This window comes from Macaca thibetana, chromosome 10 (genome assembly GCF_024542745.1).
Source record: "Macaca thibetana thibetana isolate TM-01 chromosome 10, ASM2454274v1, whole genome shotgun sequence".
Lineage (NCBI taxonomy): Eukaryota > Metazoa > Chordata > Mammalia > Primates > Cercopithecidae > Macaca > Macaca thibetana.
In genome coordinates, this window is record NC_065587.1 from 71,502,410 (window position 1) to 71,524,888 (window position 22,479).

The following is a 22,479-nucleotide window of genomic DNA, read 5'->3' on the forward strand; positions in this document are numbered from 1 at the left end:
TATACTGAACTGTCCTTTCCCTTGACTAGGAGCCCCAGGAGTTTGAGTGCAGGCACTGCTGATCCTGATTCCTTGCACACCTGGCAATGAGCAGGCGCTTACAGAATGCCTGGCAGCACCGTAATGGTACCTGTAGCAGAAGCTGATCAGCAGAAATGAGTTGCTCTGCCAGGTCCTTGGTTCAAGAAGAGCCCAGGTGGGATCCTCTTTTCACACAATGTGTCCAGAAGCCAATGGATGAGAGTGTGCAAGTGTGCAGAATAGGAACTGAGGCCCATCCCAGGGGGAGGACCTGGGGCATAGAGACAACACGAAGATGAGCTAAGGTGCCCGGTAGCTTTAATGAGCACCTTTTCCTCACTTTGTCCCTCCCTCTCTACTCTTCCCCTTCCCGTCTTGACAGGTCCAGCCTGCCCTAGGGCTCTTAAACCGCAGGTATCAATCCTTCTGTCCCCTTAGCCGCTCCAGGCGCCTGCGAAGGTCTGGGGGCACCTTGGCCCCAGCTGCCAGCAGCTCGCGCAGTCTCTGTTTGGGAGTCTTGGTGAGCACGAAATTGCAGGGGAAGGGGCCCTCTTCAAAGGTGACCCGACAGTTCCGTGTCACTGAATGGTAGCCCTCGGCACTGGCAGTCACCATGTAGTCCCCTGGGGTCAGCAGACGCCAATAATCCCCGCCCCACGCTGAGGAGAGTGAAGGACATGATCAGGACCCAATCAATGATCCTTTGCTTCTTCCTGGGCCTCCAGCCCTCCAGCCCCTTCCCTTGCCCTCCCAGTCAAACACACCCGTTGTCACATCATGGTTAATCCCATCCACGGCAATGACAGCATCAGCAATCCCAAGCTCCGTGTCCTTGTCCCGCACCACTCCTGCAATGCCCATGCGCACCTGTGTGGGAAAAGGTTATCAGAGCCCTTCCCCTTCTGCAGGAGAACGTGACATTTAGTTAACTTGCTGGCTCTGTTGCCCTGCAAACCTGATCAAAGTGGTAGGTCTACTATGTGCCTAGGTGACAATACTTCTGGGAAAAAAAAAGAAATCTTGATTGATAAATCACATCTGGACTAAGAAAACGATAAATACCTGGTAAGAAGGCTTATCTATCCTTAGGCTTTCCCAGGTTATTAGGCTTGTCTTTGGTAGAAGCTTTGGAAGCTCTGCTTATGGAGCCATTACAAGGGTTATGAGCTCCATGGAACATGAAGCTTCTATGCCAGGACAGCTCCTGCACCTGCCTCACATGCATCTCTCCTGAGGACAGCTCTGGGGCAGCGCCATGGACCACCACCTAGACTGCAATGGAGGCTCCTCCCACCGGCTCTAACACGGTGCCACGCTGCCAGCCAACTGCACTTCCTGTCCCGTGTGCTTCCAAGACAATCTGATACCAAGCATGGCCCATGGCATCTTGTGAGTCTGAATGCTCAGCTGGACCTTAGAACAACCCCTGGTAGGAGCTGTAGGCTAAATGGATAGCAGGGGTGATTCAGGCAGGCTGGGGACTGGGACGCAGAGCCGACCTGCTCCAGGTAGGTGAGGAGGGCGTCTTTGTTGTTCTCCCACTCCTGGGGCAGTTCATTCTCATGAGGGAACTTGTCACAGGACAGCTCCACAGTGACCTCAAAGCAGTTGGTGTGTAGGTAGCTGAAGTCATTCATGCCTAAGGGTACCACAGACACTGGTGCCTAAGCAGGCAGGATGCAGTCCCATCTTCCCGCTACCCTCCCTTCTCTGAGGGACACTTCAGGGTGGGAACTGATGCCAGCACTGTACGCAACCGCAGGCTGTCTTATCCGGGCAGGGGCTACGGGGCCAGGGCTAACTCCACCCTCAGGCACATACTCCCGGGGACTGTGTGCCAGTCAGCCCCGTTGATGATGTTGCCGTGCACGGAGAAGTCCTGGCTGTGGCAGGGTCGGCGGCTGGTGTCCTGCATGGCCAGATTACTGCCAGCATAGACAGTGCTGAGCCAGCGAAACACAGCATCATCTGGTGTGGGTGTGAGTTCGCGGGCAGCCCACGGGGTGCGAGTCATGTCGAATGGGTAGGACACCACGAGCTCCCCGCCGTGGAGGTTGGCACTTAGCACAAAGGGGATCCGCTTCATCCACTTGATTACTGCCCGTGTTTCAGGAGCCACCTGGATGGGGCAGGTCAGGAGGGGCAGGAGACAGAGACAAGGTCCACCCCCCACAGCCCTCCACCGCTGCCTTAAGAATACTCACGGTGGCATTGGGCAGGGTGTAGTAAGTAGGCAATGGGAGGTGATGGTTGGGGACGATGTGGGGCACCTTCCCATCGTCCTGTGCTTCCCACAGTGGTGTGTTGAGGTCAGCAAAATTATGGTTAAGGTCAATGCTCTGGTTGTTCCAGCGGCCCTCGGCCCAGCCCACCAGCTCTGAGCCCTGCCAGGGAAGGGGCTTGTTCAAGCCGAGCAGGTCCAGGCACCAGGGCAGAAGGACAGAGTGACCCTCGTGCTGGGTGGCCTACCCGGTGGTAGGCAATCTCATAGCCATCAGGGTTCATGGAGGGCAGCAGGTGAATGCGCATCTCAGTGAGCAGCCGGGTCACCCGTGGGTTCCCTCGCAGGAACTCATGGCACAGGAACTGCATCAGGAGCAGAAGCAACTCCCGCCCCAGGGCCTCATTCCCATGCATGCCGGCCACGTAGCGTACCTCAGGCTCCCCTGGGGACACATGGGGGCTTGCAGCGGGCTCATGCCTGGGGCCCTGCCCTGTGCCTACCTCTCCCCACTCCCCTTGCCAGTACCCAGCTCATGCTCCCCAGGCTGGTCCGACATTTCCATCACATACAGCTTCAGGCCCTGGTAGCTCTTCCCGATGCTGTAGATGCGGGTGATGTTGGGGCATTGCTCGTGGACCTGCTTCATCAGCTGGCGGGCACAGTGTAGCATGGCATGAGGCATGGGAGGGGTACGCCCAGGGCAGATCACGTGTGCCATGGAAAGACTTAAAAAGTCAGCGAGGGCACAGAGGGGGCATCCCATCATGGCACAGGAGGGGAGCGGCAGCAGAGCCGGGAGGAAGGGGCAGGACAGGGGAGGCACCATAATAAGGGAAAGTGGGACAGAGCTTAGGGGTCCACAGGAGAGAAGGTTGAGACATCAGGAGGCGGCGGGGGCAAACAAGCACAGTCACAGCAGGTTATGCCCCGGTGGGAAGGGGACATGAGATGGGTGGGTCCTCCTTCCCAGGTCATAGGGGTTATATCTGACCTTCCTCATGGCCTTGTAATTGTGATGCCGAAAGTCTAGAGGGTCAGAGGATCCCGGTGCAGAGGCCTCAAGGAATAGGTCATTGGGGTCTGGTGGAGGTTGAGTTTATGGTAAAGGGTATGTCCACAGTGAAGGATGCACCCTGCATCCAGGCCCTGCCCAACCAGTCCTGGCCTGACTGCCCACCTGAGACTGGGCAGGCCAGGATCTCTGCCCGGAGGCAAGGTGTGCCTCCCTGGAGCCAGGTCTGGGGCAGCAGGCGAATGAAGCGGGCCACCTGGGGCTCCGGCAGGAGGTTCAGCACTGGAGTTTCTGGGTCTGAATTGGCAGGAAATACCTGGGGGCAGCCAAGTTCTCTGTTGTGGCTGCTCAAACCCCAGAAGCCTGACCCAGGACCCAGGGAACGAGCTCAGGCCTCCAAGCTCACTGTCTCCCCACCTTAGTGGGCTCAGCTAGAGACTTGTACTGTGCATCACAGACCCCGGCCCACAGCCCCTGCCAATGGGCAGCCCTAGGCAGCTCTGCTCTCTGGGTTGGACACAGTTCATTAGACCAGTTTGGCCACGTGACTCAGGGGAAACCAATCCTAGAGCTGGCCAGGACTCCACATTGTAGCCTGGGGTAAAAAGATGTCCATGAGACACGGAAGTCAGAACCACGAGGAGGCAAGAAGTGATGTGGACGAGTGGCCCTGTGCCAGAAGGGGCATGCCAGGAGGAAGCTGTACCATGAAGTAGCACCCACCCTGTGGTGGCATTATCTGGGGAGGATGTGGGCATGTCCTAAAGCAGCTGGCTCCCAATGGTGCCTGCTGTGTGCCACCCTCCTGACAACAAGCCCCACCCTCCTGGAAGCCCAAGCAGGCATCTATTCCTTGTCCTCAGAGGAGCCTCAGCCTAGCCTGGACTGGGTGCCCAACTCCCAGGATGGAGGGTCCAGTCACAGTGGGGCCACTCACCGCATCCATCCCACTGCTGTGGTTCCTACTTCCCCACCAGGTCCGACTGTCATTGCTAAACTGGACCTTGTATGATGTGACCCAGTCATACCTGGCAGGAGAGGTGGAGAGAGATCATCAGTGCCCCCAGGACTCCCACCCCAGTCCTTCTGTGACCTCCTGACCTAGGGTTAGTCTGCCTCACCTCCAGACAGAGTTCCTGCCCTGTGTGATAACACCCGAGAAGCGGGTGGGGTGCCCAGCGTCCACCTGAAACCACGGATCAGTGTCCTGCTCCTCAGCACACCAGGCTCCATCATATAGATCGCCATCCTCCAGGCCTGACTACAGACACAGGACATGGCGGTCAGGCTCAGGTGGACAGAGTGGGGCAGGCCAGGACAGACAGGAGGCAGGAGAGACGCTCCCAGGGGCTGCCTTCCCTACCCTGAGACCATGACACTGAGCCAGGATTACTGACCTGAATGTTGAGCCGTCCTCGGTGTGGTCCAAGACCAAAGGACTGGCTGCTGGATGCCTCAAGCCGGCTATCTGAAACTCGCAGGGACTCTAGACCCAAAGGAGGACAGCCTGGGGCGGGGATAGAGCAGTGAGACAGGACCAGAGGGAGGGTAGCCAGGGAAGATGGGAAGCTGAGCCTAAGCTTGCTCCTGTGCTAGGCAAGCAAGGGGCATGCTGGTGCCCATGAGACCAAGAGCTGTGTTGGTAAAGTGCCCTAGGGGCTGCAAGTCTGGGCTGGGCCCCTGGAGAGGAAGTACCTGTTTCTTGTTTCTCAGCGGGGTTGAGGGTCCCTGCTGGAGTGGGGGTCACAAGGGGCCTGGCAGTCACCAGGGGGGTGGGGCGAGTTAGCTTCTTCCGCTTCTTCATAATGACCTTTTTCTTCTTGATGATTCGAATCCGGACATGCTGTTCTGAGGTCCCTTGGGGTCCGAGAGGCACAGCATGGGGAAAGGAAGAATGGTGAAACCCCGGATGGAAAGATCCGCCAGCCCAAGAAGACATGAGAGCCCACAGCAGGCCACAGGGCCAGGATCTAACAGCCTTCACATGACATCAAAGGCCTGCAATCTGACCCCAACCTGCCTCTCCAGTCACTTCCTTGGCTCCTCCTTCTCCTCCCTGATGTGACTACATGCTTGGCCAGCCTCCCTCTGAACCTCTAATCCAATGGAGAGCTGCACCCAGCCTCTAGAAACTGTTTGGTTGCTCCAAAGAGCTGAGTCTGCCAGTTTACCTCCAGGTCTCTGCACTAGCTATCCCCTCCCCTGTAATGCTACCCCTCGCCTCTGATTTTTTTCACCTAATTCCCATTCTTCGTTTGCATCTCAGCCCAGATGCCTTTCCAAGGAGGCTTTCTTAGCTCCAGACTCAGCATCGTGCCCCAAAACCCCTGTGCCGCTTCCATTGTTGTGTCTGCCCTCTGGGTTCAGATGGCCTGTCCTGGAATCCATGTCTGCCTGGGTGCTGAGGTTTTCAGGGCTGGGCCTGCCCACCTGCCCACCAGCCTGCCCGCCTGCCCTTTAGCACAAGGCTCTGCACAGGGCAGGCGTTGGGGGTACCCATCGAAGCTCCACAGCTGCCTCCAGAACAGGCTGCTCATTTCTGCATCTGGTGCCCCTGTGCCTTTGCCCGCCGCTTCCTCCTCGGTCTGTCTGTCGGTCTGTCTCTCTCTCTCTCTCTCTCTCTCCAGACTCTCCTGACATCACCCTTCAAGGCCTACTTCCACTTGCCTCCTCTAGAAGCCCCTGAGTGCCATCCGCTTGCGCTCCTCCACTCCTATTCCACATCTGGAAAGCTGGGAAGTCAGGCTGCCTTCCTCTCCGGCTCTGCCCCATCCTCCCGGCAGCCTCAGCGAGGGGCTCTCCCTTCTTTCCTTTTGTTCTTTCTCTCCAGCCCTCGCCTTCAAACTCTCTCCTACACAGTCTTGCTCTACACCTTGAGAGCTTTTACCCCTCTGTCTCCCCTCCTGCCGGTTCTGGCCTGTTTCGTCTTTGGTGAAAAGGGAAGTTTTGGGGCTTGGAAGAGGCAGCATCCCACTGGCGCCTGTCCTGGGACTGCTGACTAGGTCTGGCAGGGAACCGGGGCTGCCGAGTCAGCAGCCATTGCTCCCAGCAGGGAGTTGAGGGAGTGTGAGTGTGAGTGTGTGTGTGCACTGTTAGTGTGAGTGTGTATGTGTGTGTGCGCGCGCGCGTGCGTGTATGCGTGTGTGAATGTGCATGTGAGTGTGAGTGCGCGTGTGGGTGCGAGTATGCGTGTGGGATGAGTGTGAGTGTACGTGTGTGGGGGTGTGAGTGTGCGTGTGCCCGCGTATGTTAGGGAAGGGTCGCCCGACGGGGCAGGGGAGCCGGGCAGTCGGCTTGCGGGGGAGCGGACCCGCGGTCGTGGAACTCACCGTTAGCCGTCTCCGCGGGCAGCTGTGCCAGGCTGCTGTTCCGGGCCGGGATCGAGCCTGGGACCTTGGTGGTCGCGGGCTGTGCGAGGTCCAGCACCGAGTTCCTGGGCGCCCCCAGAGCCGGGCCGACGGCCGGCGCGAAGGCGGCCAGGGCGAGCAGGAGCCCCCACATGGCGGGGATTCAGTGGAAGGGGCGCGCGGGCCGCGGCGGGTGGTGGGTCGGTCTCTTCCTGCCGAATGCGCCGAGCCCCCCGCCCCTTCCTGCCCCCCGCCCCTCCGCAGCCTCCTGCCCGCCCACAGCCCGCTGCCCGCCTCGGACCTCCGAGAGGAGGAGAGGGCCGGGAGGAGCGAGCGGGGCTGACCTCCAAGGGGCCGCCCCAGGTCTCGGGACCGCCGACTCTGCCCTTCCTCTCGGCCGTCTGGGGCTAACCAGCCTCACTGGCGCGCTGCGCCTTTACAGTCTACAAAGCCACACTGAAGAAACCAAAGATCACCTGGTGGCCATCAAGCCGACTAATAGGAGGCAAAGCCCCTTATCTGAGGAATTCAGCATGACACTTCTCTATTGTCTAAAGCCACATCTGGTGCCAAGCTTCCTTCCCAAGAATTTATAAGTAACTGGAATGTCTGTACATTTCCGTAATGCGTGCACGTTAAGACCCATTGTGCAACCTTTGCTGACATCAAGGCACCAAAATATAGACAAATGTAACCATTTACCATGACCTAAGTGACTAATGTGGTCCAAATTACCCTGCAGTTCCCCGCAGGGAGCTCAGTCCTCTCTTGCTGAAGCGCCCACTGCGCTCTGCTGCAGCGTCCTTTCCATTTAATAAAACTTTCCTTTTCAGACCTATACTGTTGTTGATAAGTTATTTTACCACCCGGGAGCCAACCACTCCCCGGTTCCGGAGCTCTGACACCTCGCCTGGCATCTTGGTGGCCCATACGGGGACTCCACTGGGATTTCCCTCTTCCTTTTTCTCTGTTTCCTTCCACGGTCTGATTCTTTACTCTTTGGGGAACTGACGGTCCCCGCGGACGCAGCTCTTCGGTGGGATCCTGAAGCCCTAGAGAAGGGATACCTGGCTGTCCTTGCCCTTAGGGATGAGGGACTGGCTAGGGCTCTTTTCTGTTTTCGGACTGCCAGTGAACCAGCTTGAGTTCTCAGCTTGGCAATTGACAGTTTCTGGCCAAGGGCCATCCCCCAGTGTTACCCCAAGGCCAAGACGAAAGAGCTATTGCCTGTCAAAGTGGCAAGGCACTTTCATTTTAACACTCCATAAGCCTTGTCCTGGAAGCGGTTGATCTCAATTCTACACAGGGATGCCTCAGGGATCTTGTAGTTCCTTGTCTAAACCCAACATGGGTTCAATTAATTCAGTTCCATCCAACTCGTCCTTGGATTGCCTCCTTAAAAATAGTCCCATTGGTCTCATTTTGACCCACAAACTCTTAAAAATAAGCATATAAGGCTGAGCACAATGGCTTATGCCTGTAACCCCAGCACTTTGGGAGGCCAAGGCAGGCAGATCACCTGAGGTCTGGAGTTCAAGACCAGCCTGACCAACATGGCAAAACCCCGACTCTACTAAAAATACAAAAATTGGCTGGGCACAGTGACTCACACCTGTAATCCTAGCAAATTGGGAGGCCGAGGCGGGTGGGTCACCTGAGGTCAGGAGTTCGAGATCAGCCTGGCCAACATGGCGAAACCCTGTCTCTACTAAAAATACAGAAAAAAAAAAAAAAAAAATTAGCCGGCCGCGGTGGCGGGCACTTATAATCTCGGTTACTCCGGAGGCTGAGGCAGGAGAATCGCTTGAACCTGGGGACGGAGGTTGCAGCGGGCCAACTGGAATGCCACTTCACTCCAGTCTGGGCGAAAGAGTGAAACAATGTCTAAAGAAAAAAAAAATACAAAAGTTAGCTGGGCGTGGTGATGAGTGCCTGTAATTCCAGCTACTCCGGAGGCCGAAGCAGGAGAATCACTTGAACACAGGAGGTGGAGGTTGCAGTGAGCCAAGATGGCGCCACTGCACTCCAGCCTGGGCAACAAAGCAAGACTCCGTCTCAAAAAATAAAAATAAAAAATAAATAAGATTTTAAAAAGCAAATACTTTGTTTGTAATATTGCTTGGGTTCAATACAAGCTCCCTAATCAATCAATTTGGCCAATTAATGAAACTTTGGATTGCAATGTTATTTTACAACTTAACTGATTTTTTGCCGGAACCTTGGAAAGGATTCAGAAGTCCCATATGTTCAGGTCTTTTTTGCTTTACCCCCAAACCCAAACCCAAAATTACATAAAAATTGTCATGTATGCTTCCAAGGAACTTCCTCCCTCCCCGATTCTGATGTCTTAGATGATCCTTCCTTTTGCCTATTATACCCTCCTCAACCTGCTCACTCTTCACCTACACCCTCTCCATCTGCTCCATTCTCTAGTCAATCTCCCACCCACATACCCATATACTTTCTCCCCTTCACATACTCTCAGGGGAGTCACACATGCTACCAGCACAGAGTCCTCAGAGAAATCCCCAAAATACTTTGCCTCTTGCTGAGATGGCTAATGAAGATTTGGGAACAAGTTGAGTTCATGTCCCTTTTCTGATCATGTCTGATCTTTTGCAAATTCAATCCAAGTTGGTTCATTTAGTCAGGATCCCTCTAAGTTCATTCAAGAATTTCGGACTTTAACTGTCACCTTTGATTTAACCTGGCAAGATGTATTTGTGGTATTAACTACCTGCTGTTCACACACTCAAAAAAAAAAAAAAAAATCACACATGTAGTCTTTAGCGTGGGCAGATGAAACTCATGCTCCCAATCCTAATAACAGAACTGGGCAGAAGCTATCCCCAGCACAGAACCTATTGGCAATACCAGGCCGCCAATGCTAGCCCAAACAGAGGTAGGGGTAGATAGGATCATGTGGTAACTTCTCCGTTGGAAGGAATGAAAAAAATATGTAATAAAACCTGTTAAGTTTTCTAATTATAAGAAACAATAGCTGGGCGTGGTGGCGCACACCTGTAATCCCAGCACTTTGGGAGGCTGAGGCGGGTGGGTCACCTGAGGTCGGAAGTTTGAGACCAGCCTAGCCAACATGGAGAAACCCCACCTCTACTAAAAATACAAAATTAACCAGGCATGGTGGTGCATGCCTGTAATCCCAGTTACTCCGGAGGCTGAGGCAGGAGAATCATTTGAACCTGGGAGGCGGAAGTTGCGGTGAGTTGAGATTGCACCACTGCACTCCAGCCTGGGCAACAAGAGCAAAATTCCGTCTCAAATAAAATAACATAAAAAGAAATAATAATTTTGTATGTATGGAACTATCCCAAAGCCCTGCCCTTTTCCAAGCTAGACTGGTGGAGGCCATGCATAAATACACAAATTGAAACCCCGGGGCCAGATGTGGTGGCTCATGCCTGTAATCCTAGTACTTTGGGAGACCAAGGTAAGGCAGGCTGATGACCTGAGGTCAGGAGTTGGAGACCAGCCTGGCCAACATGGTGAGACCCTGTCTCTACTAAAAACACAAAAATTTGTGGGCACAGAGGTGCATGCCCGTAATTCCTGCCTTTTAACGCTTATATCTTCCAGCTTATAATGATTCCACCTACAGATGACTATGCAATCCCAATACCAGCCTGCAACAGCAACTTCCATTTTCATGGGTCCTCTTTCTGGAATCTGGCCTTCCCTCCACGAACAAGTTTTTCATGACCCTCCATTCCCTTCATGACAGAAAGCAGGAAAGGAAAAAATGCAACTAATCCTTTCAACGCCCCTTTTCAGCAGGAAGTAGCCAGAGAGACTGGGCAGCCCTCTTCACTGTGCCATTTTCCCTTTCTTGGGATCCTAACAGACAAGTAGACATGGGCATGGAGAAATACAAAGGGTCAAAGATTTGCCCAAAATATTTATCAGCGGGAAAATGAGAAGAGCAAGGATCACCTGGTGGTCATCAAGCAGACCATCAGGAGGCAAAGCCCCTTATCTGAGGAACTCAGAATATCATTTACTATGACTTACATGACTAATGTGGTCAAAATTACCCTTCAGTTCCCTGCAAGTGAACTCAGGCCTCTCTTGTTGAAGCGCCCTGCTGTGCTCTGCTGCGGAGTTCTTTCCATCTAATAAAACTTTTCAAACCTATACTGCTATTGGTAAATTCTTTTACCACCCGGGAGCCAACCACTCCTAGCTGCGCTGCCGGGGCTCTGACACCCCGCCTGGCACATACCATTTCACTTAGCCCCTTGATGCCCTCAGCCCGCAGCAGGCATCTACTTTGTACCATGTGCTATGCCAAGACTTTTGCACGTGGCCTCTCAATCAAACTCCATTTTACAAACTGGTAAACTGAGGCTTAGAGCGGCTAATTGACTTGGGCGAGGTAGCAAACCTGAGAACTTTGGGAAGGAAACTACAACCCGAGAGGAAAAGCTATCCAGAGCCAGAGGCCCCCTGGCAGGGCAGGTGGGACAGAAGAGGGAAAAGAGTGAAGAGAAAATGAGGCGGCGGGCGGGGCTGGGGGCCGACCCGGCGCCTGGGGAGAGGGCTGGTCCCGGAATCCTCCTGAAAGACAACTCAAGGGGCCCAAAAAGAGGCGGCGTGACGGCGCTTCCCACCACCATCACCAACCCCGGCCCCGCCCCTCCTCTCCTTTCCCTTCCCTCCCCTACTCCTTCCCTCACTCACCCAGCTGCCACGTCCCGTCCCGGGGTTACATAACCCGGAGAGAGAAGCCGGAGCGATAGCCCGCGGGCTGGGGCTAGGGTGGAGAAGCCAAGGCTTGACGCGCGCCCTGACCTCCCCTCCAGCTCCTCGCCCCCAACTCTTATTCTCCTCGGGGAGCCGGCAGCCCTGAGGCTGCCCAGATCCCGAGATGCCCTTTCCGTCCTCCCTCCAGGACCCCCTTTGGATCCTCCATTTCTGGTTATCTCCCCAGAAGGAAGGAAATGCGTCCAGTGGTGTGCCTTTGGCCAGCGCTTGGCCTTTGCAAAGGGCCCTCCAGGGAGATGCTCCCATCCCCACGAGAAGTGAGAAGCGATGCCCAGAAGTGGCCGGCAATCATCTGGCGTAAGCGGGGCCCTGCGCAAATGGTTTTTGCGGGGCCACTATCTGTATAAATGATAAGAATCACCCAAAATCAGCTTGTCGGCACCATTCTGGCGGCCCACGCTCACACGAACCCCAGAAAGAAATAGCGCACTGCAGTCTGGGACTGGGGCCCACCACCAGCAGGGACTACCTCATAGGCACCGGTCCTGGAGCTCCTCAAGGCGTCTGGGCTGCCCCACTCACACAGCGTAAAGAGCTAGAGGACTCCCGAAAGGGAGTGACCCCACATGGCCCACGAACAACTGGGTCCCGCCTCGGGGCGCCCTGCCTCGACGGCGCTGCCGGATCCCGGGCACTGGATGGGAGGACAGAGAGACATTCAAGGGAAGCGCTGCACAGCTGGGACTCCCTGGGGCAGATGGGCGGCGCGGATGCTTCCCGAAGGTGGGAGGCCACAGTCAGAACAGGTCCCGAGGGCTGCTAAGCCTTCCGCCAAAGACCAATCTGGCCACCTCTAGGTCTCTGGTCCCCACACCCATCCATGTTTCTCAGGAAAGAAGGGCGGGGGCACAAGAAACGGGACATCTCAGCCTCCTGAAGCCCCCACCCCCTCCAAGCCCTTCCCCACACAGTAGGCAAATTGTGTCAAGTTCCTCCAGGCTTAAGTCCCCAGTGGGTTCACCTGCAAGGTCTTCATGACCAAGTTCTTCCTGCCCACGTCTTTCCCGTTCCATCTGCCTCCCTATCCCCTGGCTCCCATCCCTCCAGTCACTCTGGCATTCTAGCTGCTCCTCCCACGCACCAGCCCAACTAGCCGCCTGGCCTTTTCGCTTGTGCATGGAGTTTGCCTTCTCAGTCAGATTTCCTTTCAACATCACCTGCTCCCAAAGGCTTTCCCTGACTACCCTGACTAAAACAAACTCTCACTTTACACACTCTATCCTCCCACCCGTTTAAATTATTATCTTAAAGGCACTCAACACTGAGATGATCTTGCTATACTTACGTGTTGGCTGTTCAGGTTTCCCCCACCCCAGCAGGAGGTAAGTACCCCGCCAGAAGAACTTTCTACCCAAATGTCCACAGCTGCACCTCAGAGCCTAGAACAGCCACCTGGTCCCTAGTCAGCTCTCATAAAGTGTGTGTATAACATATTCAAGGTTAGAGGGGACAAAGTAGGGCTGAAAGGACCTCCCTAACAGTGCCAGGTTTTGCAGGAGAGGACATGGCAGGCCATGAACTGAAAGACCAGTTCCCAAAGTGACTAGGGTGGAGTGGCTGGCACCCTCTCACCAATCTTTTAGGGGCCAGGTCTGCAGGATGCAGACCTTTTTTCCTTTCCTTTTTTTTTTTTTTTTTTTTTTTTGAGACGGAGTCTCTCTCTGTTGCCCAGGCTGGAGTGCAGTGGCGGGATCTCAGCTCACTGCAAGCTACACCTCCTGGGTTCACGCCATTCTCTTGCCTCAGCCTCCAGAGTAACTGAGACTGCAGGCACCCGCCACCACACCCAGCTAATTTTTTGTATTTTTAGTAGAGACAGAGTTTCACCATGTTAGCCAGGATGGTCACGATTTCCTGACCTCGTGATCCGCCCGCCTCGGCCTCCCAAAGTGCTGGGATTACAGATGTGAGCCACCATGTGTGGCTAGGATGTTCCACCCCTTATGTCTCCTGCACCCACCCCCCATTCCCCTTCCCACCACTCTGCACTCCCTGCCCCTCTGCCCTATTGCAACCCTTAGGACTCCTTGGTTCCCTGCTGTGTCTCCTGAGCCCGGCAGCACCTTCTCACACTCTTCTCCACTCCCAGCCCTGCTGCCACCCCTGGCCCTTGCCACTGGCTACCTGGGACTGCAAAGGTACAAGCATCAGGATCTGGAGGTGATAGCTCCTGGGGCAGAGGGGCAGGTTTGCACCCAGGTACCTGTATAGCCAGATCTCGTCTACCAGGACCCAGGTAGATCTTTCGTGGTCTCACTAGGTGTAACTGAAAAGGACTGGATAGTGGCACCTGCCTAAAAGAGATTTTAATGTAAGGGTGGGCTAGGAATCTCCTGCCAGCTCCCTGGTATGGTTAGGGGGAGAGGATAGGTTGACTCTGGTAACACACAGGCTTCGTTTCACGTCCCACTTCTGACATGTATTTTGTTTGGCTGTCCTTGGGCAGTAGTTTCACCTCCCTAAGACTTAGTTTCCTCATCCGTAAAATGGGAACCGTATCCTTCTCCCAGGGTTGCTGTGATGATAAAGTGAGATAATGTGGGGCCTTAGGGGGCTCCTAGATTAATCAGATGAATTAAAGGTGGGGAAAACAGCATAACACAGCCCTGTTACTCCTACATACTTAGATGGAATAAAACAGTATCAAGGAAAAGAAAGGAAACTGTGTGTCCAGCAGTACAACTAATGAAGTAGTAGAATCTACTGCCTGCCTGCGCCTCTAATCTCCTGTGCCTGGATGCTAAAGCAGAACTCACTCCCTGTGATGCAGGTGAGCATTGGTGGAATCTCACATGGGACCAGGATGCACAGGGTAGCATCTCCCCACGCACCCATTCTCCCCTAATAACTGTCCTCCCCAGCTTTCTCTCCTACGTACATCAAGGTCTTTGAGAGCCTTGCTTCACAAAGTGTGGTTAAAGACCAGAAGACCAGCAGCAGTGGCATCCCCTGGGAACTTGTTAGAAATGCAGAACAGGCTGGGTGCAGTGGCTCATGCCTGTAATCCAAGCACTTTGGGAGGCTGAGGCTGGGCAGATCACCTGAGGTCAGGAGTTCAAGACCAGCCTGGCCAACACAGTGAAACCCTGTCTCTACTACAAATACAAAACTTAGCTGGGCGTGGTGGTGCATGCCTGTAATCCCAGCTACTTGGGAGGCTGAGGCAGGAGAATCGCTTGAACCCAAGAAGTGGAGGTTGCAGTGAGCTGGGATGGCTCCACTGCACTCCAGCCTAGGTGAAAGAGCTAGACTCTGTCTCAAAACAAAACAAAACAAAAACACCTCTGTCCCAGACCTATTGAATCAGAATCTGCATTTTGTTTGTTTGTTTGTTTTGAGACAGAGTCTCGCTCTGTCTCCCAGGCTGGAGTGCAGTGGCCCGATCTCGGCTCACTGCAATTGCTGCCTCCCGGGTTCAAGGAATTCTCCTGCCTCAGTCTCCTGAGTAGCTAGGACTGCAGGCGTCCGCCCCACACCCGGCTAATTTTTGTATTTTTAGTAGAGACGGGGTTTCACCATATTGGCCAGGCTGGTCTCGAACTCCTGACCTTGTGATCCTCCCGCCTTGGCCTCAGAATCTGCATTTTAACAAGACTCCCAGAGGATTCAACCCCAGGAGATACATATGCGTGTTAAAGGCTGAGAAGCACTACGTGGTGGTTTAGAGCACCTCCACATGAAATGCAGGAGATTCACAACATTCTGAGTTTTATCCCTGGTATTTGATGCTGTCACTGGTAATTTTATCTTAAGCCACAAGAGTATATCCACATAACGTTTCATTTATCCTGGGAAGGAATATTCCTGATCTCCATAGCATGACTGTTGATTTGTTCTTTGTAACTAAGTCATTTTTATCAAAATGCTACAAAATATAGTTTTGGTTTTGTTTTTTTTAGAGATACTGTCCTGGGCCGGGCACGGTGGCTCAAGCCTGTAATCCCAGCACTTTGGGAGGCCGAGACGGGCGGATCACGAGGTCAGGAGATCGAGACCATCCTGGCTAACACGGTGAAACCCCGTCTCTACTAAAAATACAAAAAAAAATAAGCCGGGCGAGGTGGCGGGCGCCTGTAGTCCCAGCTGCTCGGGAGGCTGAGGCAGGAGAATTGCGCGAACCCGGGAGGCGGAGCTTGCAGTGAGCGGAGATGCGGCCACTGCACTCCAGCCTGGGCGACAGAGCCAGACTCCGTCTCAAAAAAAAAAAAAAAAAAAAAAAAAAAGAGATACTGTCCTGCTCTGTTGAGGAAAACAGCCCCATACCACCTAGCGGGTACCCCGAGTCCGGCGGAGACAAAGGAGTTAGAAAGGGGCAGAATAAGCGTTTAAAAGGCGAGTCCACGGACGGGAGGGACCGGAACATCGGAGGCTTGCTCAGGGCCCAGAGCTCTCAGGCTCCTCCCAATTTATTGGTTTACAAGCTCTTTGTTCTTAGGGCAGATGGGAGGAGGAGGAAGGGATGAGGAAAAGGATTAATCAGTGAAGGAGAACTCGAGAGTCATGTGATAAGACGTATAGTAGTGGCGGTTTCTATGAATTTCCTTGAGCAAAGGCGAGTGTCTAAACTACTTAAGATCTTTAACTGGCTGGGTGTGGTGGCTCATGCCTGTAATCCCAGCACTTTGTGAGGCCAAGGCGGGCGGATCACGAAGTCAGGAGATCGAGACCATCCTAACACGGTGAAACCCCGTCTCTACTAAAAATACAAAAAATTAGCCAGGCATGGTGGCCGGCGCCTGTAGTCCCAGCTACTCGGGAGGCTGAGGCAGGAGAATGGCGTGAACCCAGGAGGCGGAGCTTGCAGTGAGCCGAGATCGTGCCACGGCACTCCAGCCTGGGCAACAGAGAAAGACTCCGTCTCAGAAAAAAAAAAAAAAAGCAAAAAAAAATTTAACTTATCAGGACTTAAACAGGCGGGAGTGGGTTTCAGGAGGAGCCAAGATGTTTGAGTATACTCCACTGCTTCAAGGGAGTGTTATCTGCCTGAGCAACCTGTGGAATGCCGCTGAGTGGTTATGCTCTGGGGCATAAAGACATGAAGGCAATAAGGAGACGTTTCTCCTCAGAGGCCGCCCATGACTTCCCATGGGTGTCTCACATAGGGAAGACTAACTCAACTGGCACCCCGGAAACTCTCTTTCCCACAGCCTAGGCTGGAGTGCAGTGGTGTGATCACAGCTCACTGCAGCCTCGAACTCCTGGGTTCAAGCGATCCTCCCACCTCAGCCTCCCAAGTATCTGGGACGTATCACCACGCTCAGCTAATTTCTACCTTTTTTTTTTTTTTTTTTTGAGACGAAGTCCCACTGTGTCGCCAGGCTGGAGTGCTGTGGTGTGATCTAGGCTCACTACAACCTCCGCTTCCTGGGTTCAAGCGATTCTCCTGCCTCAGCCCCCCAAGTAGCTGGGATTATAGGCACGTGCCACCACATTCAGCTAATTTTTTAGTAGACACTGGGTTTCACTGTGTTAAAATTTCATCAGCTACTTGAGTGGCTGAGGCACATGAAATTTTTAGTAGAGACGACGTTTTACTGTGTTAGCCAGAATGGTCTCAATCTCCTGACTTCCTGATTTGCCCGCCTTGGGCGTCCCAAAGTGCTGAGATTACAGGTGTGAGTCACTGCTCCCAGCCATATATTTTTTTTTTCCAGAGACAAGATTTCGCTATGTTATCCAGGCTACAACATAGTTTTTATTTTTATTTCAATTGCTTTAGGGGTACAAGCGGTTTTTGGTTACAAGGGAGAATTGTACAGTGGTGAAGTCTGAAATTTTAGAGCACCCATCACCCAAGTAGTGTACATTGTATGCAACATGTAGTTTTTTATCTGTCAACCCCCACTTACCCTCCTCCTTCTGAGCCTTCAATGTCCATTATACCATTCTGTATGCCTTTGCAAACCCACAGCCTAGCTTCCATTCATAAGTGAGAACATATGGTATTTGGCTTTCCATTCCTTAGTTACTTCACTTAGAATAATGACCTCCAGTTCCATCCAAAAGACATTATTTCACTCTTTTTTATGGCTGAGTAGTATTCCACACACACACACACCCCACATTCCCTCTATTCACTCATCAGTTGATGGGCACTTAGATAGGTTCCATATCTTTGTAAGTGTGAACTGTGCTGCAATAAACTATGTATTCAGGTGTCTTTTTGATATAATAACTTATTTTCCTTTGGGTAGATATCCAGTAGTGAGATTGCTGAATTGAATGTAGATCTATGTTTAGTTATCTGAGAAATCTTCATACAGTTTTCCATAGACATCCAGGCTACAATATAGTATTAAAGGTAAATCACATTTAGGCTTGTAATAGAAGACTCTGCTCTATGCCTTTCCCAAGCCAAGCACTTTTAGTTCTTTTTGTTATTTCTCCTATATTTTTCTCTATGCTTAGATTTCTTGTTACTTCCTTTTTTTCTTTTTTTTTTTCTTTTCTTCTTCTTCTTTTTTTTTAAAAGACAATTTCTTGTTCTGTTGTCCAGGCTGGAGTGCAGTGGTAAGATCTCAGCTCACTGCAACCTCTGCCTCCCAGGCTTAAGTGACCCTTGTGCCTTGGCCACTCAAGTAACTGGGATTACAGATGCCTGCCACCATGCCCAGTTAATTTTTGTATTTTTAGTAGAGATGGAGTTTCACCATGTTGGCCAGGCTGGTCTTGATGATCTCCTGCCCTTAAGTGATCTGCCCACCTCAGCCTCCCGAAGTTCTGGGATTACAGATGTGAGCCACTGTGCATTTCTTGATTTTTCTATACGTAGTTATTATCTGTGGATTTCTGCTATGAAAAAAAGGAGTTTTTCTACCACCTTCCCCTCAATACGCACATCCAGATACACAAACATACACTCCCTCCTTCCGTCTTCATAAAGCTAAATCACCATTTGGAATCAATATTCAGTGCTTTTGTTATGACTATGTAAATACTATGTTTAGGCCGGGTGTGGTGGCTCACGCCTGTAATCTCAGCACTTTGGGAGGCCGAGGCAGGGGGATCACAAGGTCAGGAGATCGAGACCACGGTGAAACCCCGTCTCTACTAAAAATACAAAAAATTAGCCGGGCGCGGTTGCGGGCGCCTGTAGTCCCAGCTACTCGGGAGGCTGAGGCAGGAGAATGGCGGGAACCCGGGAGGGGGAGCTTGCAGTGAGCCGAGATCGCGCCACTGCCCTCCAGCCAGGGGGACAGAGCAAGACTCCGTCTCAAAAAACAAAACAAAATAAATAAATAAATAAATAAATATTATGTTTAACTTTTTGTGCTACCTGGAGTTAGTAATTACTTTGTTTTTATCATTTGCTTAGTTTTCTAGGCACCAATCATTAATTCAATCCCAAAGCTTCCAATATAACTGAACATTTACTCAATATATCCAAACATAGCTAATAATCAGTTGATTTCATTTTCCTCTGGAGACATCACTCCTGGAGCACATCTTCTGGTTTCAGGCTGGGTTGGTTACTTTCTTTACCCGGGAGTATATTTGACATCCCAGGCTTTTCTCATCATCCGTTTTCTGTGTTTAATCTCATTTATTGAATGCCATATTGCTGTCTTTCTTAGTTTAATTCCTTGTTTTGCTGAAGCACATCCTCCAGTAGCTTTCTAAGAAAGGGTATATGCAGGGTCAAATTTTTGAGAACTTGTATAATTGAAATGTCATTATTCTACCCTCCCAATTAATAATCATTTAGACATATACATTTCTGTATTGGAAATCATTTTGAGGGCATTTATTGTCTTCTAGCTACGAGTACTGGTGTTTAGAAGTGTGATACCATTCTTGCTTCAGATCCAATGTATGTGGTTTTTTATATGATGGAAGCTCTTAGGAGTGTCTTTTTATCCCTGCTAATGTGAATTTCATTATATGCCTTGGTGTTAGCTAGTCCTTTTTCACTTATTGTGCTGTGAATTGGTGGAAACTTATGGTCTAGAGAATCATGTCCTTCAATTCTGAAGAGTCTCTTCATTTTTAAAAATCTTCCCCTTCTGGTCAAGCAGGGTGGCTTATGCCTGTAATCCCAGCACTTTGGGAGGCCAAGGCAGGTGGATCATCTGAGGTCAGGAGTTTGAGACCAGCCTGGCCGACATGGTGAAACCCTGTCTCTACTAAAAATACAAAAATTAGCCGGGTGTGGTGGTGGGCGCCTGTAATCCCAGTTATTTGGGAGGCCGAAGCAGGAGATCGCTTAAACCTGGGAGGCAGAGGTTATAGTGAGCTGAGATGGTGCCATTGCACTCCAGCCTGGGTGACAAGAGCAAAACTCTGTCTCGGAAAAAAAAAAAAAAAAAAAAAAAAAAGATTTTCCTCCTGAGAGCACTCCCTCAATAAACCATGTGTACAAGTATCCCCACCTCAGGTTCTCTTTTTAGAAATTATGACCCATTGATATAGTCTGAATATTCGTCCAAATCTTATGTTGAAATCTCAAATCCCGATGTTGGAGGTGGGGCCTGATGGGAGGTGTTTGGGTCATGGGGGTGGATACTTCATTTGGTGCTGTCCTCAAAATAGTGAGTTTTCTGGTTGTTTAAGTGTGTGGCAACTCCCCCAACCACCACTCTCTCCCTTGCTCCTACTCACCCTTTGCCTTCTGCCATGATTGGAAGTTTCCTGAGGCCTCCCCAGAAGCAGATGCTGGTACCCTGCTTCCTGTACTGCCTGCAAAACTGCAAGCCAATTAAGCCTCTTTTCTTATAAAGTACCCAGTCTCAGGTATTTCTTCATAGCAACGCAAGAATGGCCTAATACACTCACCATCTGGCACAGTGCCTGGCCCGTAAGAAGCACTTAAATAAATGATTGTTGAATAAAAAATAAACTCTGAGAAAATCACAGACAGAACTCTCCTATACATGCGTGGAGAGCACCTGGTGCATAGTAAATCTTTAAGGAGCTTTAGTCTCTCCGATCCCCCCATGCCCTGCAATATGGAGTAGCCTCATCTTGGTGGACTCTTCAGGACATGCTCCCCAGGTCTGTATGTCCAGGAATGCAATTGTGTGGATGCATCCAGGGTTGATCAGGCTCAGGGAATTGGCAATCTTAGACCTTAATGCTCCTTTACAAACACAATTGGAACTTAATGCAAAAAAAAAAAAAAAATTCTGGGATCTTCTGCTATACCTTACCCCGTTATGGACAAATCTACTCCGAAAGTCCAGCTGCTGGATAAGCAAGAACAGCCAGAGCAAGAGCGATCAGTGCATGGTCGCTAGGGCTGGTGACACTGGTCTCTGGGCAAGGCCTGCTAGAGGTGGATATGCAGCCTGATTCTTGTTCTGTCTCCTCCTCTCCTAGGGGCTGTATGGCCACTGTCTCCCTTTTTGCCACCCCTACCAGTTTTCCTTCAAAGTATGATATGCGGGCAAAGATTAAGTTCTCTTAATTATGACACATTTCCACTCTTGCCTCTCAAGTCACTAAACTGAGATGCGCTGGACTCCTATGGCTACCACCCATTTACAGATTATCAGTGTAATATGATATACTGATAATTGAGGTGACTAACCCCTTCATTATATGTTCATTTTCCATTCATATAATTCCATTCTCAGTTATAAGTTCATATAACTCCATTCTGAGTGTAACCTTAACCTCTAATATGTGGGTTACTAGGTCATAGTCCTCTTAAATTCATGTCCTCTACCTCATTACTGGAACCCCAGTATGCATAATACCCACTATAAACTGTAGTGCTTAGAACACCTGAACAGCCCCCTCCTCTCCCACCCCCATTTAGCAGGTTATATGACAGCCCCGCCCCAGAAGCCTCAGGCAGTCTCCTGGCAGAGCCCATCTCTGCAATCTGGAACTGCAGGCCTGAAAAATCCCCCAGAAGGACCCACAGGGAAGATAGCTGGGGACAGAGATATTGAATGACTTGCCCCTGGACATGCAGCTCTGCAAACTCACAGGAAGAAGAAAGCAGACCTCGCTCCCTTGGACAGATGCCCAAATAGTAATGGGGTTAGAATGCCTTCCTGACAACTCAGATCCCCAAGGGAGGGCCCTAGGGCAGAGAATTAGCAAAGGCAAGAGGATGAGTCTTAGTTCTCAGAAATCCCTGACTTCCCAGCTAAGCCCCACCTAGGCCACCAGCTGCTTATGAGGCTAGAGCAGCAGCAGCAGCAGCCCCCTCCCTACCCCACGGCCCCACCTGGCAACAAGTCACAATGCCCCAGGTGCCCAGTCCCAGAATGCTGACCAAAGTGGGAGGAAGTGAGGAGGGTTTGGTGGGTGGGTATGGGGGAGGGGGAGACTCTGCAGGAACCTAATTCGCCACTCCGAGCTCACCCTTGTATCTGCCAGGGCCCTACCCCTTCCCCAACTCCCATTCCTGTAATCTTTTTCAGCACTAGTTCTTCCTGTCACCTCCACCTCCCTCCATGACCCGGCTCTGCTTACCCAGACCCGAAGCCCTTGAGGATCCGATCCCAGTTCCTCCTAGGGGCCTGGGTGCTGGGGAGGGGTTGGGTAGTCCAGTGCATCCACGTGTGTCCTCCTGGGGCCCTAACTGGGCCCAGCTCCTGGACAGTGTCCTAGGGCTGGGGGCACTAGGGCTGACAATCCGGGCAGTCTTTTCCACAACTGGCCCAGCCCTGCTGCTGCTTCTGGTCTGCTTCCTCGCCTTTGACCTGCTCCATAGGTAAGTGGGCAACAGCCTGGCAGGTGGGCGTTGTAGGCGGGCAGGCCAGTGGACAACTTCCCTAAACCCAGCTGCCACCCTCTCTCTCCACAGGCCCGCAGGTCGCACTCTGCCACAGCACAAACTTCTCACGAGGGGCCAGAGTCAGGGGGCCGGTGAGGGTCCAGGACAGCAGGAGGCTCTACTCCTGCAAATGGGGAGAGTCTCAGGACAACTTAGCCTCCAGGACGCGCTGCTGCTGCTGCTCATGGGGCTGGGCCCGCTTCTGAGAGCCTGCGGCATGCCCTTGACCCTGCTTGGCCTGGCTTTCTGTCTCCATCCTTGGGCCTGAGAGCCCCTCCGCACAACTCAGTGTCCTTCAAATATACAATGGCCACCCTGCTTCCTCATGCCCCCTTTTCTCCTTCCTGGCTGGGCAGGTGGGACAATA

At 52.1% G+C, this 22,479-nt stretch overlaps 4 protein-coding genes across 4 annotated transcripts in view; 1 reads left to right on the top strand and 3 right to left on the bottom strand.

Annotated features, from left to right (window-relative positions):
* Positions 1-17,453, bottom strand: part of SNRPB (small nuclear ribonucleoprotein polypeptides B and B1) — a 350,333-nt gene extending 332,880 nt beyond the window's left edge. The window contains exon 1 of the mRNA XM_050745696.1: positions 17,444-17,453. The gene's annotated coding sequence lies outside the window, so the exon portion shown is untranslated. The remainder of the gene's footprint in view (positions 1-17,443) is intronic.
* FASTKD5 (FAST kinase domains 5) overlaps positions 1-22,479 on the bottom strand; it is a 488,950-nt gene that overhangs the window by 132,546 nt on the left and 333,925 nt on the right. The window lies entirely within an intron of this gene.
* On the bottom strand, positions 323-6,842 carry CPXM1 (carboxypeptidase X, M14 family member 1). Its single transcript, XM_050745665.1, has 14 exons — positions 6,587-6,842; positions 4,953-5,114; positions 4,655-4,764; positions 4,379-4,518; positions 4,195-4,285; positions 3,423-3,573; positions 3,237-3,325; positions 2,771-2,894; positions 2,491-2,687; positions 2,226-2,405; positions 1,843-2,140; positions 1,521-1,660; positions 786-888; positions 323-680 (listed from the first exon to the last, which is right to left on the bottom strand). The coding sequence occupies exons 1-14, from the start codon at positions 6,756-6,758 to the stop codon at positions 439-441; spliced, it is 2,199 nt and encodes a 732-aa protein (XP_050601622.1). The 5' UTR covers positions 6,759-6,842; the 3' UTR covers positions 323-438.
* C10H20orf141 (chromosome 10 C20orf141 homolog) lies at positions 21,594-22,434 on the top strand. The gene is made up of 2 exons (XM_050745712.1): positions 21,594-22,049; positions 22,143-22,434. Exons 1-2 carry the CDS (start codon positions 21,790-21,792, stop codon positions 22,378-22,380), a joined length of 498 nt encoding a protein of 165 aa, XP_050601669.1. The 5' UTR covers positions 21,594-21,789; the 3' UTR covers positions 22,381-22,434.